Source organism: Meleagris gallopavo, chromosome 13 (assembly GCF_000146605.3).
Source record: "Meleagris gallopavo isolate NT-WF06-2002-E0010 breed Aviagen turkey brand Nicholas breeding stock chromosome 13, Turkey_5.1, whole genome shotgun sequence".
NCBI lineage: Eukaryota > Metazoa > Chordata > Aves > Galliformes > Phasianidae > Meleagris > Meleagris gallopavo.
The window spans coordinates 10,112,604-10,139,028 of NC_015023.2; the positions used below are offsets into that span (position 1 = coordinate 10,112,604).

Sequence of the window (26,425 nt, forward strand, 5' to 3'; positions counted from 1 at the left end):
CAGCCCCTCTCAGTCCCGCACAGCCCCCCATAGCTGTACTTAGCCCCACACAGCCCAACTCTGCCCTTCTCAGCCCCTCACAGCCCCACACAGCCCCTACACAGCCCCGCATAACCTCTTTCAGCCCCACACAGCCCCTCTCAGCCCCACTGTGGGTGCTGTAGGGGTTCACCCCACAGGGCTCCCCATGTCCGTGCAGCTGCTGCTGTTGGTTCAGCGATGATGAGGACGGACATGAGGTGACTGTAAGCATTCCAGCAGCGACTCTAATATCGTATTGTCACTGACTTACTTAATTTACGAGCTGTGAGGGCAAAATAATGTTTATGCAAATGGCTCTGGGCGTTAAGTCATTTCCTGTCCTTTGAATGCTTCAGGTTTTTGATGGCATTGCAATTATGCAGCGGGCATAATTGCATTAAAAGGGACTGAATGGACCAGGGGAGAGGGAGATGGATGGCTCCGAAAGCATAACCCCAATGCACCAGGGGATCTGGGTGCCCACCGTGCCGGTGGGGCTCAGTCCGAGAATGGTATTTGGGGATGAGCACGGAAATCCCCACCCTCAGGGCTCTTCCCCATTGAAACAAGCCCCTCTGTCACCCCGCGGCGGGTGCTGTGAGCAATAGGGCTCCCTCCCCCTCCATCCCCAGCTCACGGAGTGCTGCCTTTGCTTTCTCTCCACGTTCCAACGCGGCGCCGCGGGCTCTGCCCTTCCTTTTAGAGCAGCTTTTCCCCTGTCTGCAAAGCCTCCCTCCTCGCTGCCAGCCTGAGAGCAGACATCCGAGTGCCGGCCCGGGATCAATGAGTGCTGGGAGAGCAGCAGGAGGGCGGCCAGCCCCGCTGCCACCTCCTGTGTGTGTTGTGCAATGAGGGATCTGCTCAGCCAGGCGGCTTCATTCCCATTTCCCCCCATTTGCCCATGAATGTGGATGGAGGGAAGCCCCATTGATTGCACCGCTGTGCTGATGGGGGCCCTTTGCATTCGCCTTCTGCTCTGCCCCAAGCAAATATTTAACCTACATCTGTAACACCTCCGGGGAGATGGAGGAAAATACGATATCCTAGCAAAAGTTTAACCCCCCCTCCATTCCCTTCCAGCGAGCTGATGGCAGGAATGCAGGTGGGGGCATACCTGGGTGCTCTCTGCAGGGAATTGCCAACAGGAGGATCAGATGGAGAATGCATCCCCAAAGAGCAATTAATGATAACACAGCTCGATGCTGTAACTCTGCTCCTCCCCGAGAGCCCCAGCGCAGGGATCTCCATGCTGAGCCCACAGGAGCAACTAAAGAAACCCCGCACTCCCTTGTCGCCATTTAAGCTCTTTAGCGAGTTTTAATTAAGTTTTAGTGCAAAATTTGTACTCATTTCCAAGCTCACAGTGGGAATTAACCCAACCCGCAGGCAGCGATGCTGAGATAGAGCAGTGCTCAGGTGGCCCGGAGCCGCCCTCACTCACCCACCCAGCATCAGCAGCCGTGTCTTTTTCTCCTGCTGTGCAGTTCGAGGGTCCCTGCAGGGCCTGGCCCCATCCCTGCCCTTCTTATCCCCAAGAGCTGAGCCTGCAGCTGCCTGGCCAGGAGGTGCGAGCACCAGCAGAAGGGATGGCAGCAGTCTCCTTTAAAAAATGCATCCCGTCCTCAGCGAAGCCGTCTATTTTTAGTGCCCTCAGAAGCACGCTTGGTTTTGGAGGAGATGCTCAAGCAGTAATTGTGAATAATTTAGGGAACGGAGTTTGGAGGCTGATGTCAGCGGCCGTGCCACTAAGGGACACTGAGAGCATGGCTTGGCTGCTCAGCGCTGAATCCCACAGGGACACGCAGCCATAGGAGCCTCTGTGGGAAGAGCAATGCTGTCGTGGTCACCCTGTGCCCACTGGAGGGGGATCCTGGGAGAGCTACGGCACAGCTCCACCACCCCCCCGACTGCTCGGACTGCAAACTTACCCTGCCATGCATTATTCACACCTCTCATACATAATGCACAGCCCTACACCCACACCTGACGCTCGCCTCAGAGCCACATGGCAACAGATGGGCATTGCAGCTCACCTCCATCGCTCCCACCCCACACCTCTCACCTGGAGGCCGGGCTCTGCCGCCCATCGCCTCTCTCCTGGCGATCCCCCGGTGCTCTGCAGAGCCACACTCCGCCGTTTGCTGCCCTTGGTCCAGCCCAGCAGTGAGAGCGCAGCCAGAGCGCCCAGCGCATGCATGGCACCGCCTGCTCCCCAAAGGGTCCCCAGGGCAGCTGCTGCAGACCGCTGGGTGTCTGCAAGGGAGGAGAAAGCAACGTCCCCTCTGCTCCTGTCTGCTGCTGCCTTAAGAGCAGATTAAAGCCCAGCCCTGCAAATTGCTGACATAACTTATTTCTTAGATGGGTGGACAGGTGGACTTTTCTCCTTCTGCAGATAACTGCACTCAGATGGGAGCAGGTTTGCTCCCTGAGTGCCACCCCACTGGAATGCACAGCAATGGGGACAACGGCGGTCCCAGCACCCACCAACCCGTCGCCCTGACCCCAGGGCCTCAGGAACACCCAAACCTTTCCTGTTCCTGCAGGAGGAATAACACAGAGCCCCATTTTCCTCCCATCTACCCGCACGTGCGGGCTGTCTGAAGGCAGCCAGGAACGGTGAGAGCAGGGAGATTTGCAAAGCAAACAGCGATCAAACAAAAAGGCTTTGGTTACTGTTCTCGAGGCTGTTTGCCAAGACACACAGATCATATCGGGCTCATTTACAGAAGGAAAACCAACGTAATTAGCGCTCAGGAAAACTCTTTAATGAAAAAAGCGTTCGTGTGAAAAGTGATGGGACACTGCCCAGTGCTGCAGGAGGACCCAGAGCCGTGCTGCTGCTGCACATCCCAGCTCAACATGGTCACACCGCTGTGCTGCATGCACTGCAGCAGGCAGTAACCATGGCAGCAGAGAGATCTGCACGTGATATCAGCGTTTCTGCAGTACAAAGGAACCTCTTATCTGGGCTGAGCCAATCGTCAGGCTGCTCCTCATTCCTCCACCTTGTGCTAGGACAGAGCCGTGCCATCCCATGCCATCCAATGCCATCCCATGTTGTGCTCTGCCATGCTGTGCCACATTGTGCCATGCTGTGCCTTGCCATCCTGTGCCATTCCATGTCATGCCATCCTGTGCCATGCTATGCCATTGTATGTCATCCCATGCCATGCCATCTTATGCTATGCCATCCTATGTCATTCCATTCCACACCATGCTATCCCACCCCATGCTATGCCATATTATCTTACGCCATCCTGTGCCATGCCATTCCACGCCATGCCATCCCATCCCATGCTATGCCATGCCATCTTATGCCATCCTGTGTCATGCCATGTCATGGCATCCTATGTCGTGCCAATTCTATTCCATGCCGTCTTATGCCATCCTATGTCCTGCCATTCCATGTCATGCCATCATATGTCATGCCATGCCATGCCATCCCATCCCATGCCAAGCCATGCCATGTCATGCCGTGCTGTGCCATGTGATCCCAGCAGGTCCCAGCCAGGGCTGGCAATACATGCCTGTGCAACAGCCCCTCTACTTCATCTATCACACTTTTCTGGTTGTTTCTGCCCTACCTGACATTGAATCACAGTGGTTGGAAAAGACCTTCAAGCTCCCCAAGTCTCTCTCCCCCCATGCCCACTGACCACATCCCTTTGACTTCCAGCTCTTCACATGTATCCAACAGCCTCCACAAGGGGGGAAATGGAATGAAATAATAACATGGATATGTAATTCTTCCAATGACTCAAAGCCAACTTGCTGGATGTTGCTCAGATCTCCCCGAGGCATTGGAAATGAACTACACTTGGAAAGTTTCATCCCAGAACGAGAACAAGTAGATGAGGGAAGGGTGAGGAAAGGGATGTGGTTTAGCAGGCAATATTGCTAGGTCAGCTAGATGATCTTAGAGGTCTTTTCCAACCTTAACGATTCTCTGATCCTATCAACGGAAGAACGTCACTCCTTATTTCGGGGTGTTAATTCCAAATGACTGCGGATGCAATCTGAGATGCTCCCCTTTCCAGCAGAGCAAAGCAGGCATCGTTCAGCTCTGCTTCGCATCAGGCTGGATTCAGGGGCAAGACTGCAGCCTTGACTCTAAGCAGATCCGTGCAACAGAAAAAATATACAGACAGAAACAGGATTCATTTTAGAAGCGTGTTGTGCTGGCTGAGATCTCCAGGTTTCGAGATTGAAACGCTTCATTTTATTTCAAGCTTTGTAATTAAATGCCACTTAAAGGGACTTTCCATTTATCTTGCAATTTCTTTTAGGCCCAGATCTAATCCCCAAACCTGCTTATTTGTTTTTACTTTCGTTATAACCTTATCGGCGATTAACCTGCAATTGCACTTAATCTATTTAAAAGATTGCTCTGACTATAAATAGAGAAGATACCTGCCCAGGCTCTGGCTGTAGGAAAAGGGAAGCAAACAAGTGTTTGCACTGGGTTATAAACCTCAGATAAATGGGTGAAATGAGGGAAATAGAAGTGAGGGAGGAGACTGCAATGCAGAATTTCCAGCACAGCTATCAGTGCTGGGCTGGCAATGGTGGCTGCATGGACAGATCTCCATATACTGCATTAATATTATTAGAGCATCTCATTGTGGATCGATAAAATGCTCAGCCAACATCAAAACGGAGCGAGCAAAAGCTGAGAGGAAATTCAGTGAAGATATGTTCAGTGGGAGCCAACACAAAGGGTGCCCATTGCACGAGTAGCAAAAGAGCTGTGGATTGCAGCAGAGGGATGACTGACGGCCAGCCCCCAGCCAGCAGGACGAACGTGGAGCTGCTCTGTCCCAACAGCCCTGCATGGCAAAGGGAGATGGGCTGGAAGCCCAACCCCACCTCGACCTTAATTATTACCTGGGAATAATCTCCAAAGCACTAAAGCTGTAAACAGGTCCAGTGGGGGATGGCTTTAAGCCTTCATGTGCTTCCAGAATTACCAGTTATGTTTCCATTATCTTCTAATGCCATGTGTTGAAAACTCAAATCCTCATGCAAGCGTTTGTCACTTCAGAAAGCTTTTTTTTTTCCTTTCCTCCTTCTGGGAACTGAAGAAGGTTGGGTATCAAGAAACAGGATGGATATCAGGAAAAGGGATGGACACTAGGAAAAATGAAATGAGAGAGTGGTCCAGCACTGGAAGGGGCTGCCCAGGAAAGTGGTTGAACCACCGCCCCTGGAGGTGCTCTAGAAAGGTTGAGATGTTGTTCTGAGGAACATGGATTAGTGGGGAAATACTGGCAGTAGGTGGATGGTTGGACTGGATGACCTTGGAGGTCTTTTCCAACCGTGGGGATTCTGTGATTCTATGACAAAAAGGTATGAACATTTTACCTGCAGTATTACATGGCCTCTGAAACGCACTGGGTATCGTGTGAGTCAGTGTGGGTTGGCTTTTTCCCCTCTCCATGGAATCATAGGATGGCTTGGGTTGGAGGGGCCTTAAAGATCATCTCTTTCCACCCCTCTGCCATCTACCTATGTGAGTCCTGCAGGAAGCTGGGAGGCTGTTTTCTCATTCCAACATAGCATAAACCTTTCCTGAAGCATTTTTGTGTCGCTTTTAACAGAGCGTTGCATTGCCTTCCCATGCTGCTCTGCTTCCAGGCACAGGAAACCTGGAATTCTGAAATAAATCCACAGAAAATGAACGGTAAGCTAAGTGGTGTTTATTGTAGGTAGGGTGGATTATGAAAGCTGTTACAGAGCACTTCCAATGTAAACTGTTCCACTAAACCGTATCAAATCACAGCAGCACATCAGCCTGACTTTGCCACATTTCCTGCTTTGTTTATGGAGGTATTTCTGTACCGCCAAGCACTTTGCTTCTACCCAGCAGGGAGCCACGTGCAAATAGCTGAGGACACGAAATACGAAGGAAGGCGGGCAGGAGGTTGGGGTTTCCCATGCGATGTTAAGGGCAGCGGGTGCCCATGGGACGTGCTGGAGTTCCTTGAAGTTTGGGTTTCTCCCCCCTCCCCAGGAGCTGTTGGCTGGCAGCGTGAGGCTGGGGGGGTCCCCCTGTGCACTCACCATGGTGATTTGAGTCTGTGCTTGGCTCCGGATCGCAGCCCAGATCCTTTCCAGATGAGTCACTCTCCCGCTGCTTGTAACGACCTTGGGTCCAACAGAGAAGTCTTGTTGTTCTCCCTCGAGTGACTCAGCTTCGAGGTGAAAAACTTGCTTTATCTGAGCAGCCACTCATTAACCATTCAGAGACATAAAAAGCTGATTCTTCTGGGCTGTCCCTCCGTAAGATCTCAGGCCTGATACTTAGAGGGAACGTGCATACAGATGCTCTATAGAACAGGTTTCCAGAGCACAGAATTTGAAATCATAGCATCACAAAAGCTGGAAAGACCACTGATACCATCTCATCTGACCATCACCAACACATGTGGCCAATCTAAACCGTGTCCCTCAGTGCCACATCCCCACGACCCTGGGACACCTCCCAGGGATGGCGACCCCCACCCCCCGTGCAGCTGTGCCCACCCCTCACCACCTCATACAGCTCTGTTGGCAGTGGATGAAGGTCTAAGCAGAGAAGAAAGGCAGAGCCCACCTGCAGCACCTATTTAGCAATGCCTACTTCCAATCTGTAGTAATAGTTAATGACTGAAAGCTTCTACCCAAGGCATGTGCCCAATTCCTACTCGTGCCACCAGCCCCCACAGCAGCTTGGTTCTCATTTCTCTTCTTTCTTGTCTTCTTTCTCGTCTTCTTTCTCATCTTCTTTCTCCGAGATCTCAGCAGCAAGTATCTCTTCATCCTCTTGGGCTGTTGGAATCACACGGATAGCGACTAAATTATCAGCGGATTTTGAGGATATCTCTTCTCCTGGAGGGGGCCTTGCTTTGGGGGAGGCAGTGGGTGACCTCCGGTGCACCGGTGACTTTGGTGGTATTGGACTGAAATTGGGATCCTGAAGTACAAAGATTAAAAAGGGCAAAATCAGCCTTGGGAGACCCCTGTTCACAGCAGGACCCCAGCCACATCCCCAGACTTCGGCATCTGTGCTGCACAAAGACAGCAGGGTGTTTTGGGGAGCTTTATTGCTCACCGTGCTCCCTGAGGTGAGCCATGTGAGACTGATCGAATGGCTCAGGTTGGAAGGGACCTCAAAGATCACCCAGGGCAGCTGGATTGCAACCTCCATGCTTTGAGGTGAGGGGAGGTAGACAGGCACAACAAAGCTTCCTTGCACCCAAAGCACCAACTCTTGCTTTGCCCCCCTGAGGGCTCTATCCTGGCAAAAGCTTTGCAGAGGTGCCCAGATGGGCCCATCCTCATGCCCTGGCTCCACCAGAGAAGGAGGTAGTATAGCATCAGTATAGCAATGTGCTCCAGAGAGGGACCTGCACGAAGCCTCACCGTGCTTTCAGGAAGCACTGCAGGAATGCAGATGTGCTCAGCACCTCTCCGGGTATTTACCAGCCTCGAGGCTGCAGTGCATTCCTTCCCAACTGTTTGCCCATCTCACTCTCCTCATTCTGACCTGTGCCTCCTGCATCGCCTTCAGCTGCCTCAGCTTCCAGCGCAGCTGTGCCAGGTGCCCTCTGCCTCCTGCCTTCCCCACAGCAGCCAGAGCAGCCTGGAAGAGCTTGGGGGTGTCAGCTTTGGGGGGAATGATCAGCGGGTCTCCAGGCCCTCCTTTCTCATCTTTGGGTTTATTATTGTTTTTCAGCATTTTCCTGCAGCAAAGACAACAAGAGACGATGTCAGCACAGGGTTAGATCAGCTGTGATTGAGAAACCTCAGACCAGCACTCCATCCTGCAGTCCACACTCACTTGGCCTTTTTACGCAGCAGCTTCTGAGACTCAGGGTAGTGCACCAGGATCTCATTCAAATCCTTCTTGTCCAAAATGAAAAGATTGGCAAATCCATGAGCCACAACGTTAGCAGTTCGGCGATTCCCTCCTCCAGCTGCCAGCAAGCTGAGTGGAACACCAAGAGACTTAAGCACTGCTCCTGTGTCACCTTCAGCTGCTGCAGCCAAAGCCCAGACAGCTGTGGGTGCCCATCCCTGGAGGTGCCCCATGGATGCCCATGGATGGGCCCTGGGCAGTGTGAGCTGGGAGGCACCCAACCCATAGCAGGGGTTGGGGCTGGGTGGGCTCCTCCAACCTAAGCCATTCTAACAGGCTCAGCACAGCACCCTTACTATAAAACCTCCCCCTTCCCATCATATACCTCCAGTTCTCTCTTTTAGTGGACTCAGGGTCTAATTATTATTACCCACAATGAAATTTTCCAAGCCTCGTTTTTAAAGAAAGAAACACTACATAAAATCCCACCTGCCCTCTGAAGTTTTAATATTGCAGTTTGAACCAGCCTTGAGTATGATGGGTAGGCAAGCAGGATGCTGCACACCCATGGCCCCTCAGGGGGCTGTGTCCTCCCAGCAGTGCTTTGCTGACCTTATTTCTCCAAACACCGATCCGGCTTTCAGTGTCACCAGCACAGTTTTGCCATCAGGTCCCCCCAGCACCTGCACTTGTCCTGCCTGGATAATGTACATCTCCCGGCCGATTTCCCCCTGTAACAGAGATGGACACAGTGCGGGGTGCCCAGAAATGGGTCACCCATCCCACACAGCAGCTCAGTACCTTCTTGCAGACAAAGTCATTGGGCAGGTAGACCACCGACCGGAGCCTCTTCAGCATGTCGAAGATCATCTGTCTGTCACAGCCCTGAGCCCAAACGGAGCCAACAGCAGTCAGCCTGCGCCAATGAAGCCGGGCACCGTGGGACAGAGCCCACCCTGCAGGCATACCTGAAAGAGGGCCACTTTGCTGACGATGCTGTAGTTCACATCGATGGCGATGTCCAATCGCATCTTGTCCGGCAGCTGCACCAGCAGCTCAGACTCATCTGCGAGATGCAGAATAGAAAACTGTGTTTCCAGCACTTTCCCAATGAGCTCAGCACCCAGCACTGCAGTGGGGATGGGTGACACCTCAGCTCTGCGTCCCATTAGCAGCCCATGTGCAAGCCCACATCCAATACCATACACACCATATATATGCATAGGGAAAAACAGTTAAATAAACCTCTCCTGCCCCAAACCCATAGTGCTGTTTGTTTGGCTGCTCTTTGACAACTAGATTGCAGCAAAGCAACTGCAGTGAAATGCACATGGAGCATGACGATGGGCCTCTGAGCACGACATGGCCCTCCAAGAGGCTCTCACCTAGCATGCCTTGTGAATGCCACGTGTACTCGTACCACGTTTTGACCCGGTTCTGGACTGTTCTGGGGATTTTGTAGAAGTTCATGTACTTGATGGTGCTGTCCATGCAGCTCCGGTAGTACGTCTGCCCGGCAGTGGCAGCACCCACCACATCCCTCATCTGCAAGGCAGGAAGAGTTGGAAGAGATGGTTTTAGTTGCTGTTATCACCTCTCATATGGGTTAAGCAGCTCAGGGAGTGTGGACATCAGCTGTGTGCTAACAGGGGGCTCCCAGCATCCACCACATCCCTTTTGCTGAGCAGTAAGGAGCCCCTGCACGGGGAACACAAACATGGAAGTAACACTGTGGACCGACCCCACCTCAGAGCCTATCTCCCATCCGAGATGGGGCCCCCCTCCACTCACCTGCCCAATCATGACAGAGAAAGCAAAGACGCCCGTGAAGTAGTTGAGCAGCTGGAAGACGATCTCAAACAGCGTCTTGGGATCTGGCAGGCCCCCAATGGTGATGAGGGTTTTGACTGCCCAATAATAGCAGCGGATGTAGCTGGGAAGGGCAGAGGAGGCAGTTGTGGTTGCGTTTCAGGCATGAAACCCCCCCAGACTGAGCTCACCATCCGTGCACCATGCTCATAATACAGCCCATAGTACAGCAGGAAACACTGACAGTCACTGTCCCACCTACACTGCACGGTAAGCCCTTAACACACTTGCACAAGCCTTTGTTTTTTCAGCCAGCTCTCATTTACTGCACAGGAGAATGATGCTGAATTAATTAAACATTATTTGGTATCTCCTTTTGCCCATGTTGTACAACACACAGCTGTAGGCATTACTCACCAGGCAGCATTCAGCTCATGAGCCAATTGCTGCATGTGCTGTGCTCTCTTCTCCTATGGCATCCTTGTCCCCAGCACTGGGCTCCCAGTTTGCAGCCCCTTTGACTCATCATTGCTATAGGTCTCAGCTCAGCCACAGCCCCTTCACCTGCTTTGCCCACACCACCCCTTTCACCCTCAGCATCCCCCACATCTTCTCCTGGGTCCCCCCATAGTGAGCACAGGTGATGGGTTGATGGCTGGGCTGGATGATCTCCATGGTCTTTTCCAGTCTTAATGGTTCTATGATTCTACGACCCTTGCCTCAGAGGTCTGTATGGACCCAGCCACAAACAAACACATTTCTTGCTCCCATCCATCAGACATGCTGTGCTACATGAGGACCCAAGCCCTGGCTCATACCTGTTTCCTTCTCCATCGTAGACCCAGGTGGTGGAGCCCAGTCCTTCGTAGGCTGATGCCCAGTAGTAGAGGCAGGAGTTCACGTGCAAGCTGTACAGCAAGTAGGCAGTGGTCCGAATCACTCTGCACAACAAAAAGTACAAGGAGTGAAAGGGAGGGAAGAAGACACGGTGTCTGCTGGGACAAACACATGGCATTGGATCTGGCGTCACAAGGGACAGCAAGCAGTAGCCTTAGGGCAAGACAGAAGGACAGAACTGGTGTGAGCCAAAATGAACCACTTTCCCCAGTAACAAACAGTGATAGATATCACCACCCTCCACAAATTATCCCCCTCACCTGTAGATGTACGCCTTGCTCAGAATGGCCTCCAGGCGGTTGTTGAACTCGAAGAAGGCCAGGTACTGGGAGGAGAAGGAGAGCAGTGCTCTGGCATGCTGTGGCTTCCTGAGAAGCCTCCAACCAGGGGACACATCCCCACAATAACATCTTGTGAGCCCAACTGCCCGGGATCCCTTCATAGTATGAACAGCCACAGGCAAAATTGGCTCCGTCTGTCCCCACCCTTCTTTGGAAATGTGAGAGTAAATAGATGGAAATATTGACCAACAGCCCCTGAAGGCCTTTGAAACAAGACTTCCCATCCATTGCACAGCATCCTCTCATTGAGTAGGTGGCTGTAGCCATCCAAGTCAGCGTGGGACTTTTCCACTCACCTTCAGGCAGCGGGGAAAACGCAGGAGAGGGTTGACGCCGACTTTGAAGTAGAAGAAATCCAAGGGAAGGAGGCACACCACGTCCATCTGAAACCCGCACATAGAGAAGGACACTGATGGGGACCTGCAGGCCCAGTGGGGTGGAACTACAGGCCATGTCACAGACTGGAGGCACAAAGTAATAAAGTCACACCAAACCTTAAAGCGTTGCGATCGCAGGTAGTTCTCTTTCATGGCCTTTTTGTCACTCTGGTTGGGAATAGCAGGGAAGAGAGGGAAAGAGAGGTTGGACTAGCTTATCTTAGATGTCTTTTCCAACCTTAAGGATTCTACAACTGTATGATCGAATGCTGTTTGCAGAGAGCAAGGTCACCACCAATGTGGTCGTGCTCGGCTTTCCCCTTCTTTACCACAATGGGGAACCTGCTCCTGTTGTGCATGGAAGGGGAGCAGAGAAGGAGCAGAAGACCTGGCTGCAGGCCTTCATCTCACCCTTTTTCAGGACAAGTCTTGTTCATTTTTCACCCCAGAGGAACTGCACTGCAGTCCAAGCACCACAGAAATCAGAGCTTACAGGAGAAACCTCAACATCTTCCCTGAGCAGACCCAGCCCCAATGGGAAGGTGAAGATCAACTCCACCATGGTGGGAGACACCAACAGCCAGACCTTTGGTGCTACTGGGGGTGATGGGTAGGATTTCCCCATGGCCACGTCCCTCTGTGGGATGCAGTGCATGCTGCCACTCACTATGATGTCTCCTCCTCGGACAAACTGCAGGCGAGTCTGAAAGACAACGATGTCCAGCAGGTAGATGAGGTCACACAGGTAGTCCATGAGCAGCCAGTAGTGGATGTTGGCCGGCGTCTGGTAGGGGAAGGCCCAGCGGACAGGGATCAGCCAGCAGTTCCAGTTCCAGGCCAGGACAACAAAGAACAGCCATAGCACGTACACCAGGTCTGAACACAGGGAAACATGTTGGCTGCACATCCCTCTGCCACACAAGCCCACACCTCCCATAGACCAGGCTGTCCAGTGCCCCATCCGGCCTGGCCCTGAGCACCTCCAAGGATGGGGCACCCACAGCTCTGGGCAGCTGAGCCAGGGCATCTCTGCCCTCTGAGTAAAGAAATTCTACTGCCCCCTCTGCCCCTCCATGTCCCACCCAGCCTCCTCCCAGCCCGGCCATGCTCCATCTCTCACTGGTGAGCGGGTCGATGCTGCTGGGGAACTGGTAGCTTTTCAGGCGGTCCATCCAGGGCTGGCACTTGAAGGTGCAGCACAGCATCTCACAGTAGTGCTCATCCTCCGCTGGCTTTTCCCCCACCTGTGCATCCCCTGGGGGTGGGGGCGGTGCTGTGGGTGCTGGCTTGGAAGGTGCTGGGAGAAAATCACAGGATAGCTTATGTTGGAGGGGACCTTACAGATCACCTAGTTCCAAACCCCTCCTGCCACCAGCTCAGGCTGCCCAGAGCCCCATCCGTGGCCGCGGGCACCACCAGGGATGGGGCACCCGCAGCTCTTGGGCAGCAGTGTCAGTGCTTTGCCACCCTCTGAGTAGAGCTGTAGAACCACAGGACATCCTGAACTGGAGGGAACCCACAAGGAGCACCGAGGCCCCTGGCTCCACGCAAACACAAACCCGATGTGTGAGTGTGGTACCCCAACGCTCCCTGGGCTCCAGCAGCTCAGGACCATGCCCACTGCTCTATGGAGCTGCTCCATGCCTCTCGTCCCCTACCCTGCAGATAGAGACAGGGCTGCCCCATTTCCAGGTGCCAAATCTGGCATTCCCAGCCTCCCAATCCAACCTGAACTCACATGCTGTAGGGCTCTCCTCATCAGAGGTGACATCGGGGTCAGTCAGCTTCTCCTTCACCTTCTCTGTTCGCTCCTTGAAGAGCCTCACCAGCTCCTGCAGGCGGTCGTGGATGACAGCACTGCCCTGGCTGGTGGCCGAGCCGATGCGCTCAGGCAGGCTGTGGGGTGGGAAAGCACAGGGACACATCCAGCACTGCTCCCTCTCTCTCTGATGTCCCAGTGTGTCCAAGACCTGCACTATTTCTGCCACCATGTACCTGTCCTGCTGCTCCTCGTCCCAGTTCCCTTCTCCCAGGCCATCTGCAGGGGCCGGCACCTTCCTCCTGCAGACACAAAGCAGAGCTGTGCTGAGCTGCATCCCACACACCCCCAGCCTGCATCTCCTGTGATGGGAAGCAAAGCCAATGTCACACAGTGTGAGTGGTGCAAGGGCAGCACAGAGCTCTGCCCCATAACTCTCCCATTTTGGGACAGTGAGTTTGTTTCCTTGCCGTGAAAGATGCTCGGGGCTGAATAACCCAAAGCCATGCAAGTGGGTTGCTGGGACCCTGGCTCTGAGCGTGTCTGAGACGTGGGGCGTGCTTGAGGTGGGATCAGCTTGAGTTGCTATCTCCTACTTCTGATGACGGTCTGAAAGGAAGCCCGGCTCCTGGATGCTCGTTCAAAGGCGGTTAAACGGCGCTTCTCAACCCTCTGCTGGCAGCAGCTGGCAGCGCCACCGAGAATCGCAGTCATCACAGAACGGTTGGGTTGGAAGGGACCTCACAGCCCACCCAGCCCCAAGCCCTGCCGGGACTGCCTGCCCCACACCTCAGGCTGCCCAGTGCCCATCCGCGGCCGGGCGCAGCTCCACGATGGGGCACACACAGCTCTGGGCAGCAGTGCCAGCGCCTCACCGCCCTCTGAGGGAAGGGTTTCCTCCTGACATCTACCTTACATCTCCATCTTTCTCCAATTTGGAGATAAGGATATGCTGTAGGACCATGTTGAAAGCTTTGCACAAGTCCAGGGAGATAACATCAGCTGCCTTTCTTTTTTCCATCATGCCGTGCAAACACAACCACGCAGCCATCCTTCACTCCCCACTCCAGCACTGAGGCAGCACAGCACACACTGGGGTCGGGGGTCCCTACCTGGGGGAGGCTCCAGGCACCACCAGCATGTGTGGGGAGCCGGGGGTGGGCAGTGGCAAGCGGGTGCCATCGTCCTCCACGGGGTCACCTCCACCATCCACGTCCTCGATGCCCAGAGCGGGGCAGCACCTCAGCCCTGGGGGGGACAAGGACAGAGTGAGGGGTGTCCCATAGCTCAGTGCCCTGCCAGACACCCATCTTCCTGTTTGCTCAGCACGAGTGGTTTTGTGGGAATGCTGGGGAGAAAAGGTGTGCGTGCACTGGGCTCAGCAGGACGTCTGGGGGCAGCCAAGTGGGAGCTGTCATTCGTGGCTGTTTGTTAGGGGCTGAGCCAGCAAGGCACATCACGGTGAAGCAGAAAAAGAGGAATATCATTCCCCAGCCTCTGTGCTGCAACATGAAGCGTGCTTTTATTTTGTGTTTCTATACAAGAAGCAGCTAGGAACAGCGCCCACCCCCAAGCCACGCAAGCCCATCGCCTAATACCTAAGGGGCGGGCAGGGGATTGCTCCTCATTGCAAAAATTGGGGTTGACCACTCCAGCCTTCCACCTGCCGGCAGCGAGGGCGGGGATGCGGTAGCTGGGGACATTGGGGAGCTGCTCTAGCATGGGGTGGGACGCGTCCCCGCGGTCGGGCGGCGTGTCGTGCACCAGCCGGTCTAGCTCAACGTCTCGGGAGCGCTTGGCCATGCTGCTAGGTGCCTAGGTGCTTCAAGCAGGGGCAGGGCTGCAATGAGAGACAGAAGGGTCGGAGACAGGATGGTTATGTCAGCACAGAGACGCGGGGCTGGTGGTGGTTCCTCGGCATTGGCAGCACGGTGAGCTGTGCTCAGCCCATCCCGACCCAATGCCGCGCCGCTCTGCGCTGTACCTGCAGTGTCTGCTCCTGCAGTTTCTTCCTGCACCGCCTGCTCTTGCACCTTCAGAATGGAAAAGGAAACAGAAAGCCATGTGAGGGAGAAAAACAGCCTTTGTGGTGTGGTGCTGCGGAACCAAAGCTGAGCCCCGGGTGCACGTGGAGCTCCGTACCTGTATGAAAGCGCCTTCCAGATCGCTTATCTCAGCTTCTTCCCGTCGTGCAAAGCTGAGGGCCTCTTCTGCATAGAAGGTGTCCTCTGGCCCCTCATCTGTGGAGGGGCACAGGGAACGGGGTAGGGCCCTGCGGGACAGACAGAGCACAGCTGGGGCTGTGCTGGGCATGGTGAGGCAGCCCCCGGGGTCCGGCCACAGGGCACCAAGCCGTCCATTGCTCCAACAGCAGCGCACACATCTTGGTGTAGCACACCTTTCAGGCTGGGAGGTGTTTCAGGATCTCGCCACCCTGACCTAGGAACCTGTTGACATCCGTGCTTTCCCATAAGCAAGCAGAGAGGAGGATGGAGAGTGCCTCCTTCACCCAACCACTGTAGCACAGGGAACCGACAGCAGAGTGCAAAGCACACCCACAGTGCGGGGTTGGGTATCTCACCAAGTGAAACCACAAACAGAGCAGGAAAGTCCCTTTAAATACCCCCTGCCCTGAAGTCGCTGCCTGCAGTGGCTGTTTTCTGCAGCAGGAAAAGAAGCAAAAACGCACCTACTGTTCCTCGGCAGCACTTGCTGTCTTTGCATCCAGCTCCGACCTGCTCCCAGCGATCCCAAATGGATGCGGTAAAGGAGCTGGCGGCAGCGCCGTGCCCCGGGATCAGGCACAGCCCAAGGCTGCGGCCGCTGTTGCTACGGTGGCTGCGGAGCCGGAGCTGCCGTCTCCAGGAGACGCGCGCAGCACCGGGAGAGCGTCAGCAGCAAACCCAGCAACCAGACGGATTGCGAAAGCATCCCCATGGCCGCCTGCCCTGAGAGCATCCTCCCAAAGCATCCCCAAATCACCCTCCCCCAAAGCATCATACACACATCTGAGCCAAACGCTGCTTGCACGCTGGTCTCCTTCCCCTGTGCAGCACTCACCCTGCGCTCTCCTCCACCTCCTCCTGCTCTTCCTCCTTCTTCTCCTCCTCTTCTCCCTCCTCCTCCTCCTGCTCTTCAGCTGCACTCGGGGCGCAGGACCACAGCCTGAAAAGGAGCAGCTCATCGGGAGAAATGCATAAAATGGAGCTGAGCTGTGCCCCCCTGCTCAGGCTGCCCACGGCCCCATGCACGGCCTTGGGCATCTCCAGGGATGGAGCACCCACAGCTTTGGGCTGCAGTGCCACAACCTCCCCAGAACCCCATGACAAATGGATGGCAGTGAGGTCTAAACCCTTCAGCCATACTGGGAAGAGCCATTCTTGGCCATCCCATAGATCCTGAGAGTGCCAGGAGGAAAGCAGCCCCCCGTCCTACCTGGTCTCCTCCTCTTGCAGCTCCTCCTCGATGGGGGGAAGGGGACAGCCCAGTGTCCCCAGCTCAGCCATGTCATCCCAGCCCGTTGTTTCATGCATGCCTTCAGCACTCCAGCCATCATCAAGCTCCTCCAGCACAAGGTCCATCTCTTGGGGCTCCACAGGGACAATATGAACTGAAAAGGAATTGGGGAAAGCTCTGCAGTGCTCAGCCCCAGGCTTGGCCCTAGTGGGCAGTGCCACGGGTACTGCTGGAGCTCCCCTGGCACCCCACCATGCCCCAGCATTGCCTGTATGGGGCTGCAAAGTGCACAGCCCCGCACACGTGTACCCAACCAACAATCAGGACAGATCGGTGTGGTGTAAAATCAATTTATTGTGGGGCACTGGGGGGAATTCATACATCCACCGTGAAACCAAGAGGAAACATACAAATTGCAATACAGAAGGGCAGAGAACCCAGTTGTGCCATCCGCTCTGCATTATATGTACCACGGCCCCACCAGAAACCCACCCTCCCCCTCCCCCCCAATCTACTGGTTCCAGCGGGGTGTGTTATGTATAAACACAGTAGCTGGGGCTCGGTTGGGTCACTTCATCATTGTCCTAAAGGGATATGGGGATGGGGTGTGTGCCTAATGCTTGGCACTTGGGGCTCCTGCCCACCCCAAATCATGAGCCCCAAGCCCTGTTCCCGCTGTGCCCAGTGCTGCTGTCTTTCCTCCCCAGCTGCTCTCTCTCCATGGGTCGATCCCATGTGCTGGGAGCCCTCCACTGTCTTCGTTTTCCATTTGTTTCAGAGGCGCTAAGCCCCTTTGCCCCCTGAAACAAAAGGAGAAGGAAAACATTAGGGAGCTGTGGGTTTGTGCTGCAGCTCGCTCCCTGCGCTCATGGCTGGCACAGAGCATCTCGGGGTGCCCTACAGGAGCAGCAGCACAAACCCCACTGCTCTTCCCTAAGAGAGCACACACTCACATGCCAGATATCTAAACCCCCCAGCAGCAGGAGCTTGCTTTCCTCAGGTACCCTCTCCCAAAATCTGACAACAGAAGGGCAGGGTGTGAGAGGTGAGTACTTACTTTCCTCCACAGGGCTGAAGGCTGTGGTGGCTGCTCCCTGCCAGGAGGAAAGGGCAGTGTCAAGCACGGTCCCTGCCCTCCCTGCCCACCCCAGGGCCCGCTTTGCCCTCCCACCTGCAGCAACACTGCAGACCCAGCAGCAGGATCGCACTGGGAGAGGCCCCACTGATTCCCCAGCTCACCCACCTGCAGCCCTGCACCCAGCACACCTCCCTTGCTTCCCAGCATCTCCCTGCAGACCCCATACCTGCACATCCTGCTTCTCCCTGGGCACGGGCTGCGGCATCACCTTCTCCAGCCCCTGGACAAACCAGCCAAACATGCTGCCAAGCAGAAACCCCCCATCAGACCCCACATTGCTCCCACCACATCCCCACCAGAATTGTCACAGCCCATACCTGCCACTGTCCCCAGCCAGGGACCGAGGGAGTAGGGTGGTGGTCCCCGGCTCTGGCTGCCTTTCTCCCACCTCCGGCTCCACCACTCCTGGGATGTTGTCTTTGGGCTTCACCCGAGTTTTAGTCCCCTTCGTGCCTGCTCAGGTTTGGTCCCAAAGAGCAAGGGGTCAGGCGGTGCAGACATCACCTTAGGGGGCATTGCATGTCCCTGCGAAGCGCTCACCTCCTGCTGTGGCACTGCACTGCTCCTTCTTCAGCTCGGGCTGCAGACAGAGGGACGGACATGGCCATGTGCTGCTGCTGTCCCTGTGAGCTCTGCCCTCCCCCCTCCTCTCTCAAGACCATGTCTGGCTCCAGGGGGTTGCTTAAGTGTTGGAGTGGGCAGGGAATGCCCAGGGAAACTCCCCATTGCTTGGGAGAGGGCTGCAGCACCACAATGCCACAGCAGCACCCAAAGCTGTGCTCACCTCGGGCCTTTTTGGCACCTCTGGCTGCGGCACCATCCTCTCAAAGCCCTGCACCAGCCAGCTCAGCACGCGTGCTCCTGCCCTGAGGGGAGAGCAGCTGTGGTCAGAGCTCACCTTGTATCCTGCATCCCTCCGTCCCACATCTCACATCCTGCATCCCTCCAATCCTACATCTGTCCATCCCACATCGTGTCAGACAATCCCAAATCCTGCATCTCACATCCCATGCCGACCTCAAATCCTGCGTCCTGCAACTCGCATGCCTCATCCCACAATTCCTTCTCCCAAATCCCTCCTCCTACAATCCCTTATCCCACATCCTTCATCTCCTATCTCACATCACTCCATCCTAAATCCAATATCCCACATTCCACATCCCTCCGTCCTGTATCCTACATCACAAGTAATGCATCCTACATCCTGTATCTCTACTCCCCATATCTCACAACTCTCCGTGCCGTGTCTGTCCATCCTAAATCCCACACCTCACATCCCTCCATCCCATATCCTGCATCCTGCATCCCACATCCCATGTCTGCCCATCCCATATTCCACATCCCTCTACCCTATGCCATCCCTCTGCCTGCTGATGGGGTGCTGTGCACAGGGAACCCACCAGCTCTCCATGCCCGTGCCCAAGCCATCCTCCAGCTCACAGCCATCCAGCTCATCCTCCTCGGGGTCAAAGGGTGTTATCTCTGCAGGGAGAGCAGGATCAGGTGTGCAGGAGCTGGCAACCAGGAGGGAACCTCAAACCATGGGCTCATGCTTCCCTTACCTAGAGCATCCTCATCCTCATCCTTGAGGACCTGCACCTCTGTCTGAAAAGGCAGAAAGTATTACCTGATGGGGCAAGGGGGGAAATCTGCTCTTTGCCCAGAGTTGGGTGAAGGCAGGAAGCCACGTGGGACAGAGGGATCTCCCCCTGGTTTGTGGATCTTCTAAAAGAACACAGAAGCCAGGATGTGGGGACAGGCCCACGGCCCACCTGGTCGGGGACATCAACACTGGTCTCGAAGCTCTTCCCGAGCGCTTGCAGTGACCCCGGGACCGGTGCTGGCTGTGGGACCACCTTCTCCAACCCCTGGGAGATCCAGGACAGCACACTGCTCCCCACGCTGCAGGACAGGGCTGCGTCAGGCGGGCGCAGGACAGCAGTGTCCCCATCCCCACTGTACCCCAATACCTCTCAAACACCGATGCTGATGCAGGGGCCGGGTCCTCAGCGACTGCGAATTCCACCTTCTTCTCTGTTTCTTTGATAACAGCTGGAAAAAGGCAGCTCCTGTCACTGCTCCACATGCAGGTTGGGGGTGGGGGGCTTAGCAGAGCTTACCCTGCGCGCGGTCCACAGCATCCCCTGTGCTGGCCTTCCCTGCTGGCACCTGGGGTGAGAGATGGCCTCAGACCAGAGGTGTTGGGTGGTGGAGTCCCCAAAGCCTCCACCGGAGGGATGCCATGGGCTCTGGCTCTCTGCCTCCCTGCTCACCTTGGCAGGCTGTGGGGCTGCAGGGCTCTCCTCAGACAGGTTCTGTGCTGGGGGCTGTGGGACCACCCGCTCGATCCAGCCCAGCATTGCCGCGCAGTGGGGACGGCTGTCCCCAGTACAGTCCTCTTGCACAGGTCCTGGGCTTCCTTCCTCCTTGTTCCTGCTTGGCACAGCCAGACCGAGGCCGGCTCAGCCCCACACCTCACTCCTGCCACGAGCCACCCTCCCTGCTTTATTTAAGCTCATGTGCTCAGCACACACTGTACTTCTCCGTCCCTTTCTCCCCCGCTTGCTGTGGCACAGTGACCTGGTGGCAGCTGAGTGAGGACATCTGAGGGCTCATGCTGAGGGTATCTCCTGATGTTCCCTCTCCAAAGAGCCTCACTCTGCCCCAAATTCCCATCCCATTCGGGCCTCTATCTTCTTGCCTGAGTGTTGGTAGAGCCCACACCAGGGGCCTGATGACCAGAAACCAACTAAGAAATTGCCTTTCACCCCCCATGGATATAAGGGATTAAGGAGCTGCGAATAGAGACATTATCCAGGGGACAACAGGGACAGCAAGGAACACCGTGCAGCACACTGCCATTCCCACCACACTTTGGAGCGCTTGCAGCTCCTGCAAGCAGCCCAGGGGCAACGCCTGCAGCTCACTCACCCCATGACCCCGTGCCCCCGGACACCCCAGGACACCCCGTGACATAGAGGCTCCTGCTGACCCCAAGCCCACCCCAGCTCCCCAAGGATTAGCACCGCGCTGCCTGCAAATGAGATTATCAACACCAGCTGTCCCCTTCTGCCCACCTCCTGGCTGCCACCCCAACTTCAGAGCTAGGAGACCCCAAAACAGAGCAGCTGAGAGCATCCTGGAAAGCCCAGCAGCCAGCAGGTCAGCCCCAGGCACTTACCGTGGGGGCACGAGCAGCACTGCTGGGTCCTGGCTGCCCTCCGGGTGCGGTGTAAGGAGGAACCCCAAGTGTGAGGCACCCGTCCTGCTGCGCTCAGTGCTGGCCTGAAGGATCTGGGGCAGAAGGCAACAAATCTGCGCTGGGCTGGGTTAAGCCTTCCCTTGCTGAGCCTGCCAATTGCTGCTTGATCCGTTTACCTCCTGCCCTGCGGCACCAGCGGCATTTCCCAGCACCCCTAATCCCTGTGTGAGCACAGGGACACGGCGTGTTTTTGTTTAAAAGATCTGCTATGACATCAAGTTAAACTATACAGTACTTCTTTAATGAATATTAACAAACTGCTTTAAAAAAAAAGGAAACAAATCAAAAACAAAAGAAACGCGGACAGAAAACTCGGTAGGAAGTTCTACATCTCTGATGCAGCATGAAGTTAGGATGAGCATCGGTCCCTCTTCCCTGGGCAGCAGAGAGGAAGGTCTGTTTGCAGCTCTGGGAAGCTGTGCGTGGAGACAGCCCCAAGGCCACTGAGTGCCCCAGCCCCACGGCTGTGCACTCTGCTCCTCCTCTGCGCTGGAGATGGAACTGGAAGCTTCTCTCCACCTTTTAGTGTCCACCATCTGCAAAGCAGGCACGGCCCAGCTCTGTGCAAGGTCCATCTGCCTAGACTTTAAACTCGTCCTAATCACCAGCTCGGCATGCAGGCAATCTGCGGGCTGCTGTTTGCTAACTAGAGCTGGTTGGAACACCTCTGGCTCACCCAGTGGACAACCCAGGGCACAAGAGGGCTGAGACTGAACCTGCACTGAAGCTGGAGCAATATGGCAGGTAGTCCAGGACCACATCCAGCTGGGCTAGAGCACAGAGGGTTGTAACATTCTGATATCTCCAAACGCGGAGAGGGGAAGGCTGGTAGCAAGGCAGCAGGCACACCTTCAACCCTGAGGGCATCCAGCTGGCACCTCATGGGGCTCTTGGCCATAGGAAGCCAGCAAAATCCTGCAGAGGAAAACACCTGAGGCTGCACCAACCTTGCTAGGGGAGATTTATTTTTAAGTGACGTTTACAAGAACTGTGCAAAACCTGAAAAACGGAAGAGGTAAAGAAAGAGTAAAGGGGTAAATCAGGACTCCCGCAAGAGGGGAAAAATAACCCCTCCTTTATCCACTGCTAACCTTCACCTTTCCCTGGAGCCGACCCCACGGGGCAGGAAGGGTCCTCCCAACTTCTTCTGGACAAAACTGGTTCCCCCCAGCAAATCAGACACCCCAGAGCACCACATGGGCCACCACCGGAGATGGCCGAGACCATTCCTGAGGCTGCAGGCTCTTTGTAGTGTTCACCTCACCCCTTAGTGTTCAAGCTGCGGGGACGTCCCTGTGCCCGACCCTGGAGGTGTGCTCATGGCCCAAGCAGAGCAGGGAGGGAAGGAGCCTGGGAATGGAGGTAAGTCTTCACGGGAGAGCAAGGTCCCTCCAGAGGCAGCTGGTCAATGCCATGCTCACAACCAGGAGCGTGAGCATGGTTGTGAGCATGGTGAGGTGCTCGGTACCCTTCCCTCACTGCCAGCAGGGATGGGGATGGGCAGGCTTGCTCAAAACTATTCCCAAGTGTGACAGCCACCAACTGCAGGAGCAGCAATGCCGAAGTGTATTTTGGAGGTGCTTTTCCCTTTCTATGCTCTAGAAAGGAGAGCAGGAGAGGTCGGGGCAGTCGATAAATGCTAATGGTCTGAAACGGTCCCCTCGAGTCACTCGTTTGAGTTTGGATTAGCAACACTGGGAGAGCCCAGCATGGAAACCTGCCACATCCCCAGCGAGCTGCACACCCGGAGGGAGCGCTCCACTTTGCTCCCAAGCACTCTCTGCAAGAGGAATCACCGGGTGGGACGGGGAAAAGAGGCTGCATGCAGAGGGCAGCCGAGCAGAGCCCTGCCAGCTCCCGGCACTGCAACATGGGTACAGCGGGAAGCACAGTCCAGGGGACACCAGGCAGCTCCAGGCATCGCTTCCTCTCATCACCTCCCTCCTCTCCTCTCCACTCTCTCTGAGCCTTTCACACCGTCCTTCAACCCCTGTGCTACAGTGGGTACAGACCACAGAGGCCAGAGGAAAGCTTCCCCGCCCGCCCGCCAGACCTCCCCTTTCCCCCAGCGCTCTCTGGAGGCCGCCTCCAGCTGAGGAGAGGGAAGGGGAGGCCGAGGCTCGGGAGCGTCACATGCAAGCTGAAAGCCACCAGGGGCAGGAGGCTCACGGCAAGCAGGCGGCCACCTGGTAGGCGCCCTCGGCCGTGTGCTGGACGCTGTGCTCCTGCAGCAGGCCCAAGTCCAGGAAGCGCTCCCCGCACCACATGCACTTGTACTGCTGCTCGCGGGCGTGCACGCTGTGGTGCTTGTTGAGGTGCTCGCGCTGCTTGAAGGCCTTCTCGCAGGAGGGGCACTTGTAGGGCTTCTCGCCCGTGTGCACGCGCCGATGGCGCTGCAGGTCCGAGGCATACTTGAAGCGCTTTTCACAGTCGGGGCACTTGAGGGGCTTCTCGCGGGCTGGGTCGCAGCGGTGCTGCACAAACTCGGAGGAGGAGAAGAAACGTCTCTCGCAGAGCGTGCACTTGAGGGGCTTCTCGGCGCAGTGGGCCAGCTGGTGCTTCTGCAGCGCCGAGGCCCGCTTGTAGGACTTGTTGCACACCGTGCACTTGAAGGGCCGCTCGGCGTTCTGCACGCACTTGTGCCGCAGCAGCTCCGAGGACTGGTTGAAGCCCTTCTGGCACACGTTGCACTTGAAGAGGTTCTCTATGCCGTGCACGTGCTGGTGGTACACCAGGTGCGAGGGCTGCACGAAGCCCTTCTCGCACAGGTTGCACTTGAAGGGCTCCTCGGCCTTGTGCGTGCGGCGATGGCGCATGAGCGCGTACTGCTGCTTGAAGCTCATCTGGCACAGGTCGCACTTGAAGGGCCGCTCCTCGCTGTGCGTGCGCTCGTGCTGCCGCAGGTCCGAGGGCCGCTTGAAGGCCTTCTGGCACTCCCCGCAGCGGAAGGGCCGCTCGCCGCTGGGCGTGCAGGGGTGCTGCAGCAGCTCGGACGACTCCTTGAAGTGCAGCTCGCAGACGTTGCACTTGAAGAGGTGCTCCCCCGAGTGCGCGTACATGTGGCGCACCAGGTGCGAGCGGTGCTTGAAGGTCTTCTCGCACACCGTGCACTTGTAGGGCCGCTCCGAGCTGTGCGTCCGTTTGTGGTGCACCAGATGGGACGACTGGCTGAAGCTCTTGTCGCACAGCGTGCACTTGTACGGCTTCTCGCCCGTGTGGATGCGCTCGTGCCGGGACAGCTCCGAGAGGTGCTTGAAGGTTTTCTGACAGATGGAGCAGCTGTAGGGCTTCTCCGAGGGATCAAGGGGCTGCGGGTGCTCGGCCTCGGGCGGCTTGTAGGTCTTCTCGCAGATGGAGCACTTCATGGCGTTGCCGTTGTGGACGTTGTGGTGTTGCGCCAGCGAGGTTAGGAGGGAGAAGCCCATCTTGCACACACCGCACACGAAGGGCTTCTGCTCCACCTGGATGCACTGGTGTTCCAGCAGGTCGGTGGCCTGGTGGAAGATCTTCAGACACTGAGTACACTGGAAAGAGCGGTCATGGCCCGGCAAGCACTGGTGCTCATGGGGGTTGGAGAGGTGAGTGAGGTCGTGGCCGCACACCCCGCATTTGTGGGACGGCTCCCCAGCCTGCAGCGGGGCGTGCTGGTGGTGCTGCAGGCCCGGGTCCGGCTGCAGCAGGATGCCGTAGACGGCACAGCCCAGGGGGTTTTCGGCGGTGCTGGGTGGGATGGAGTGTTCCGGGAGGGCGGTGGTCCCAGCGTGGTGCTGCTGCGGAGGTGGCGGCGGCTGCTGCGGTTGCTGCTGTTGCTGCTGCCAGCTTTCTGACATGCTTGGGAAAAAAAAACAGGGTTTTAGGAGTGACAGCTTCAGCTTCTCGGTCAGAAAGGTTCAAGTAAAAATAAAAATCAAAAGCATCCAAGACTCTGATTCCCTGTACCGATCCTGAAATTGAGGACAGGAAACCCAGCCCACAGCCAGGATCCTGGGGAGCGAGGAGGCCGAGATGCCACGGGCTCCTCCTTGGATCTGCAGAAGTTCTTTGTGGACTGCGTGTTCCGGTTTTCTGTTTGGCTTTTTCTCCTTCCTTTTCTTGGACAAAAAAAAAGTCAGGCAGGTAGAAGCAAGTGCCTTGAAGACAAGAGGAGGCCCTTCTCTGTGTCAGTGCTGGCTGTGATGTGCTCACACACAGGCAGGGCGAGCGATGCAGCACAGGGAGCAGCTCTGCCTGCAAGAAGAAACAGTTCATGTCAGATCTCAGATGACAGACAGGCAGCTCTCCAGTCAGGTTAGCTCATGGCTCACTTTGCAAACTCTCCTGCACCCCTGCAAAGCACCTGGGAGTCCATGGAGGGGAGCCGACCAGAGCTGGAGCACTGCATGCTGCTGGCAGCAGCCAGGAACTCAGTGTAGAAAGAGACAGACCCTGCCTGGCCAACACAGCCACGGGTTTGCCTGGCGAGCTCTCCCACAAAGCAGCAGAGGCTGCCTCAGTCCCCATTGGGCCCGGGATGCAATGTGGGGTCAGAGCAAAACGCTCCCCTGGAAGCTCACCCATTTCCACCAGAGCAGCTCTAGCAGGGTGAGCACATCCATCTGTTTCTCTGTGCGGGCTGGGGTGTGCTAAATGCTGTGCAAAAAAGCTACCGAGTGAAATGTCACAAATACCAGGGCAGATTCCCACCCTAGAAAGGCAGTTCAGCCAGCCCCAACCTCCTCCTGAAGCCCCAGCATCGAGCACATCAACCTCTGACAGTACCAAGAGAGGGAGGTACTCATGAAGTTTCCCCTCTGCCTGTAGGAAGAGCCAAAGAAGATAGAGAAGGGTTTGCCCTCGGTGTTACCTTGCCTACAGACAAAACAGAACCTGCAGGCATCGTCAAAGCACAGTCAGAGGCACTGCAGCAATGGCTTGGCAGAGCATTCCTCCTAAGTTCAGGATAACGGTATGCTAGGGCCCAGCACCTTGCCCCAGAGGTACTGATTGGCCTTGCTGTATGGTTCTTCTCACAGATAAAATCCAGCATTGACCAAGAGAAGAGTTAACTCCACCGGTGAGCAGCGGTGATGAGACACTTTAACAGCACAGAAGCATCCATGCTTGGGCAAGAGGCAGCAGCAGGCACTGCTGGGCCACAACCCACATCCCCTCAGTGCCTCTGTGCTACAGGGCAGGGCATCGCTTCGTCCTGCAGCACCAATCCGAGCAATACAGCACCCAGAGGCCCATGTCCCAGGCTGGTTTCCTCCAGGACCTCAGTCCTTTTGTGCTGACACCTGGAGCAGCTGCTGCAGGCAGGATACAGCCCCTGCCCCCTCGATGCCCTGCAGGAACACGGCATCACTTTGTCCCCTAGCACAAATCTGGGCAGCACAACACCCAGAGGCCCCCGGTAGGCCGGGCCGGGGTCCTGCCAAGACCTGGGAGCTCAGCTCTTTCGCTCTGACACCCGGAGGAGGACCTGAGGGCAGGATACGGCCCCAATGCCCCCCCTCGGAGCGGCGGCGGCACGGCTTTGCCCTGCAGGC

The 26,425-nt window shown here is 56.1% G+C and overlaps 2 protein-coding genes across 2 annotated transcripts; both read right to left on the bottom strand.

Moving 5' to 3' along the window:
* Positions 1-5,705: 5,705 nt before the first annotated feature.
* CNGB1 (cyclic nucleotide gated channel subunit beta 1) lies at positions 5,706-21,691 on the bottom strand. Its single transcript, XM_019619659.2, has 33 exons — positions 20,817-21,691; positions 19,909-20,068; positions 19,756-19,804; positions 19,606-19,687; positions 19,408-19,537; positions 19,198-19,240; positions 19,036-19,117; positions 18,420-18,501; positions 18,176-18,215; positions 17,953-18,088; positions 17,802-17,877; positions 17,555-17,591; positions 16,477-16,651; positions 16,102-16,206; positions 15,184-15,313; positions 15,026-15,074; positions 14,154-14,289; positions 13,278-13,343; positions 13,021-13,178; positions 12,403-12,579; positions 11,950-12,158; positions 11,400-11,450; positions 11,202-11,288; positions 10,825-10,889; positions 10,486-10,608; positions 9,650-9,791; positions 9,244-9,403; positions 8,827-8,924; positions 8,660-8,743; positions 8,471-8,589; positions 7,841-7,987; positions 7,547-7,742; positions 5,706-6,973 (listed from the first exon to the last, which is right to left on the bottom strand). The coding sequence occupies exons 2-33, from the start codon at positions 19,993-19,995 to the stop codon at positions 6,737-6,739; spliced, it is 3,558 nt and encodes a 1,185-aa protein (XP_019475204.1). The 5' UTR covers positions 19,996-20,068; positions 20,817-21,691; the 3' UTR covers positions 5,706-6,736.
* A 150-nt stretch (positions 21,692-21,841) lies between these two features.
* ZNF319 (zinc finger protein 319) lies at positions 21,842-24,832 on the bottom strand. The gene has a single exon (XM_010717839.3). The coding sequence runs from the start codon at positions 24,725-24,727 to the stop codon at positions 23,063-23,065; it is 1,665 nt and encodes a 554-aa protein (XP_010716141.1). The 5' UTR covers positions 24,728-24,832; the 3' UTR covers positions 21,842-23,062.
* Between the last annotated feature and the right edge of the window lie 1,593 nt (positions 24,833-26,425).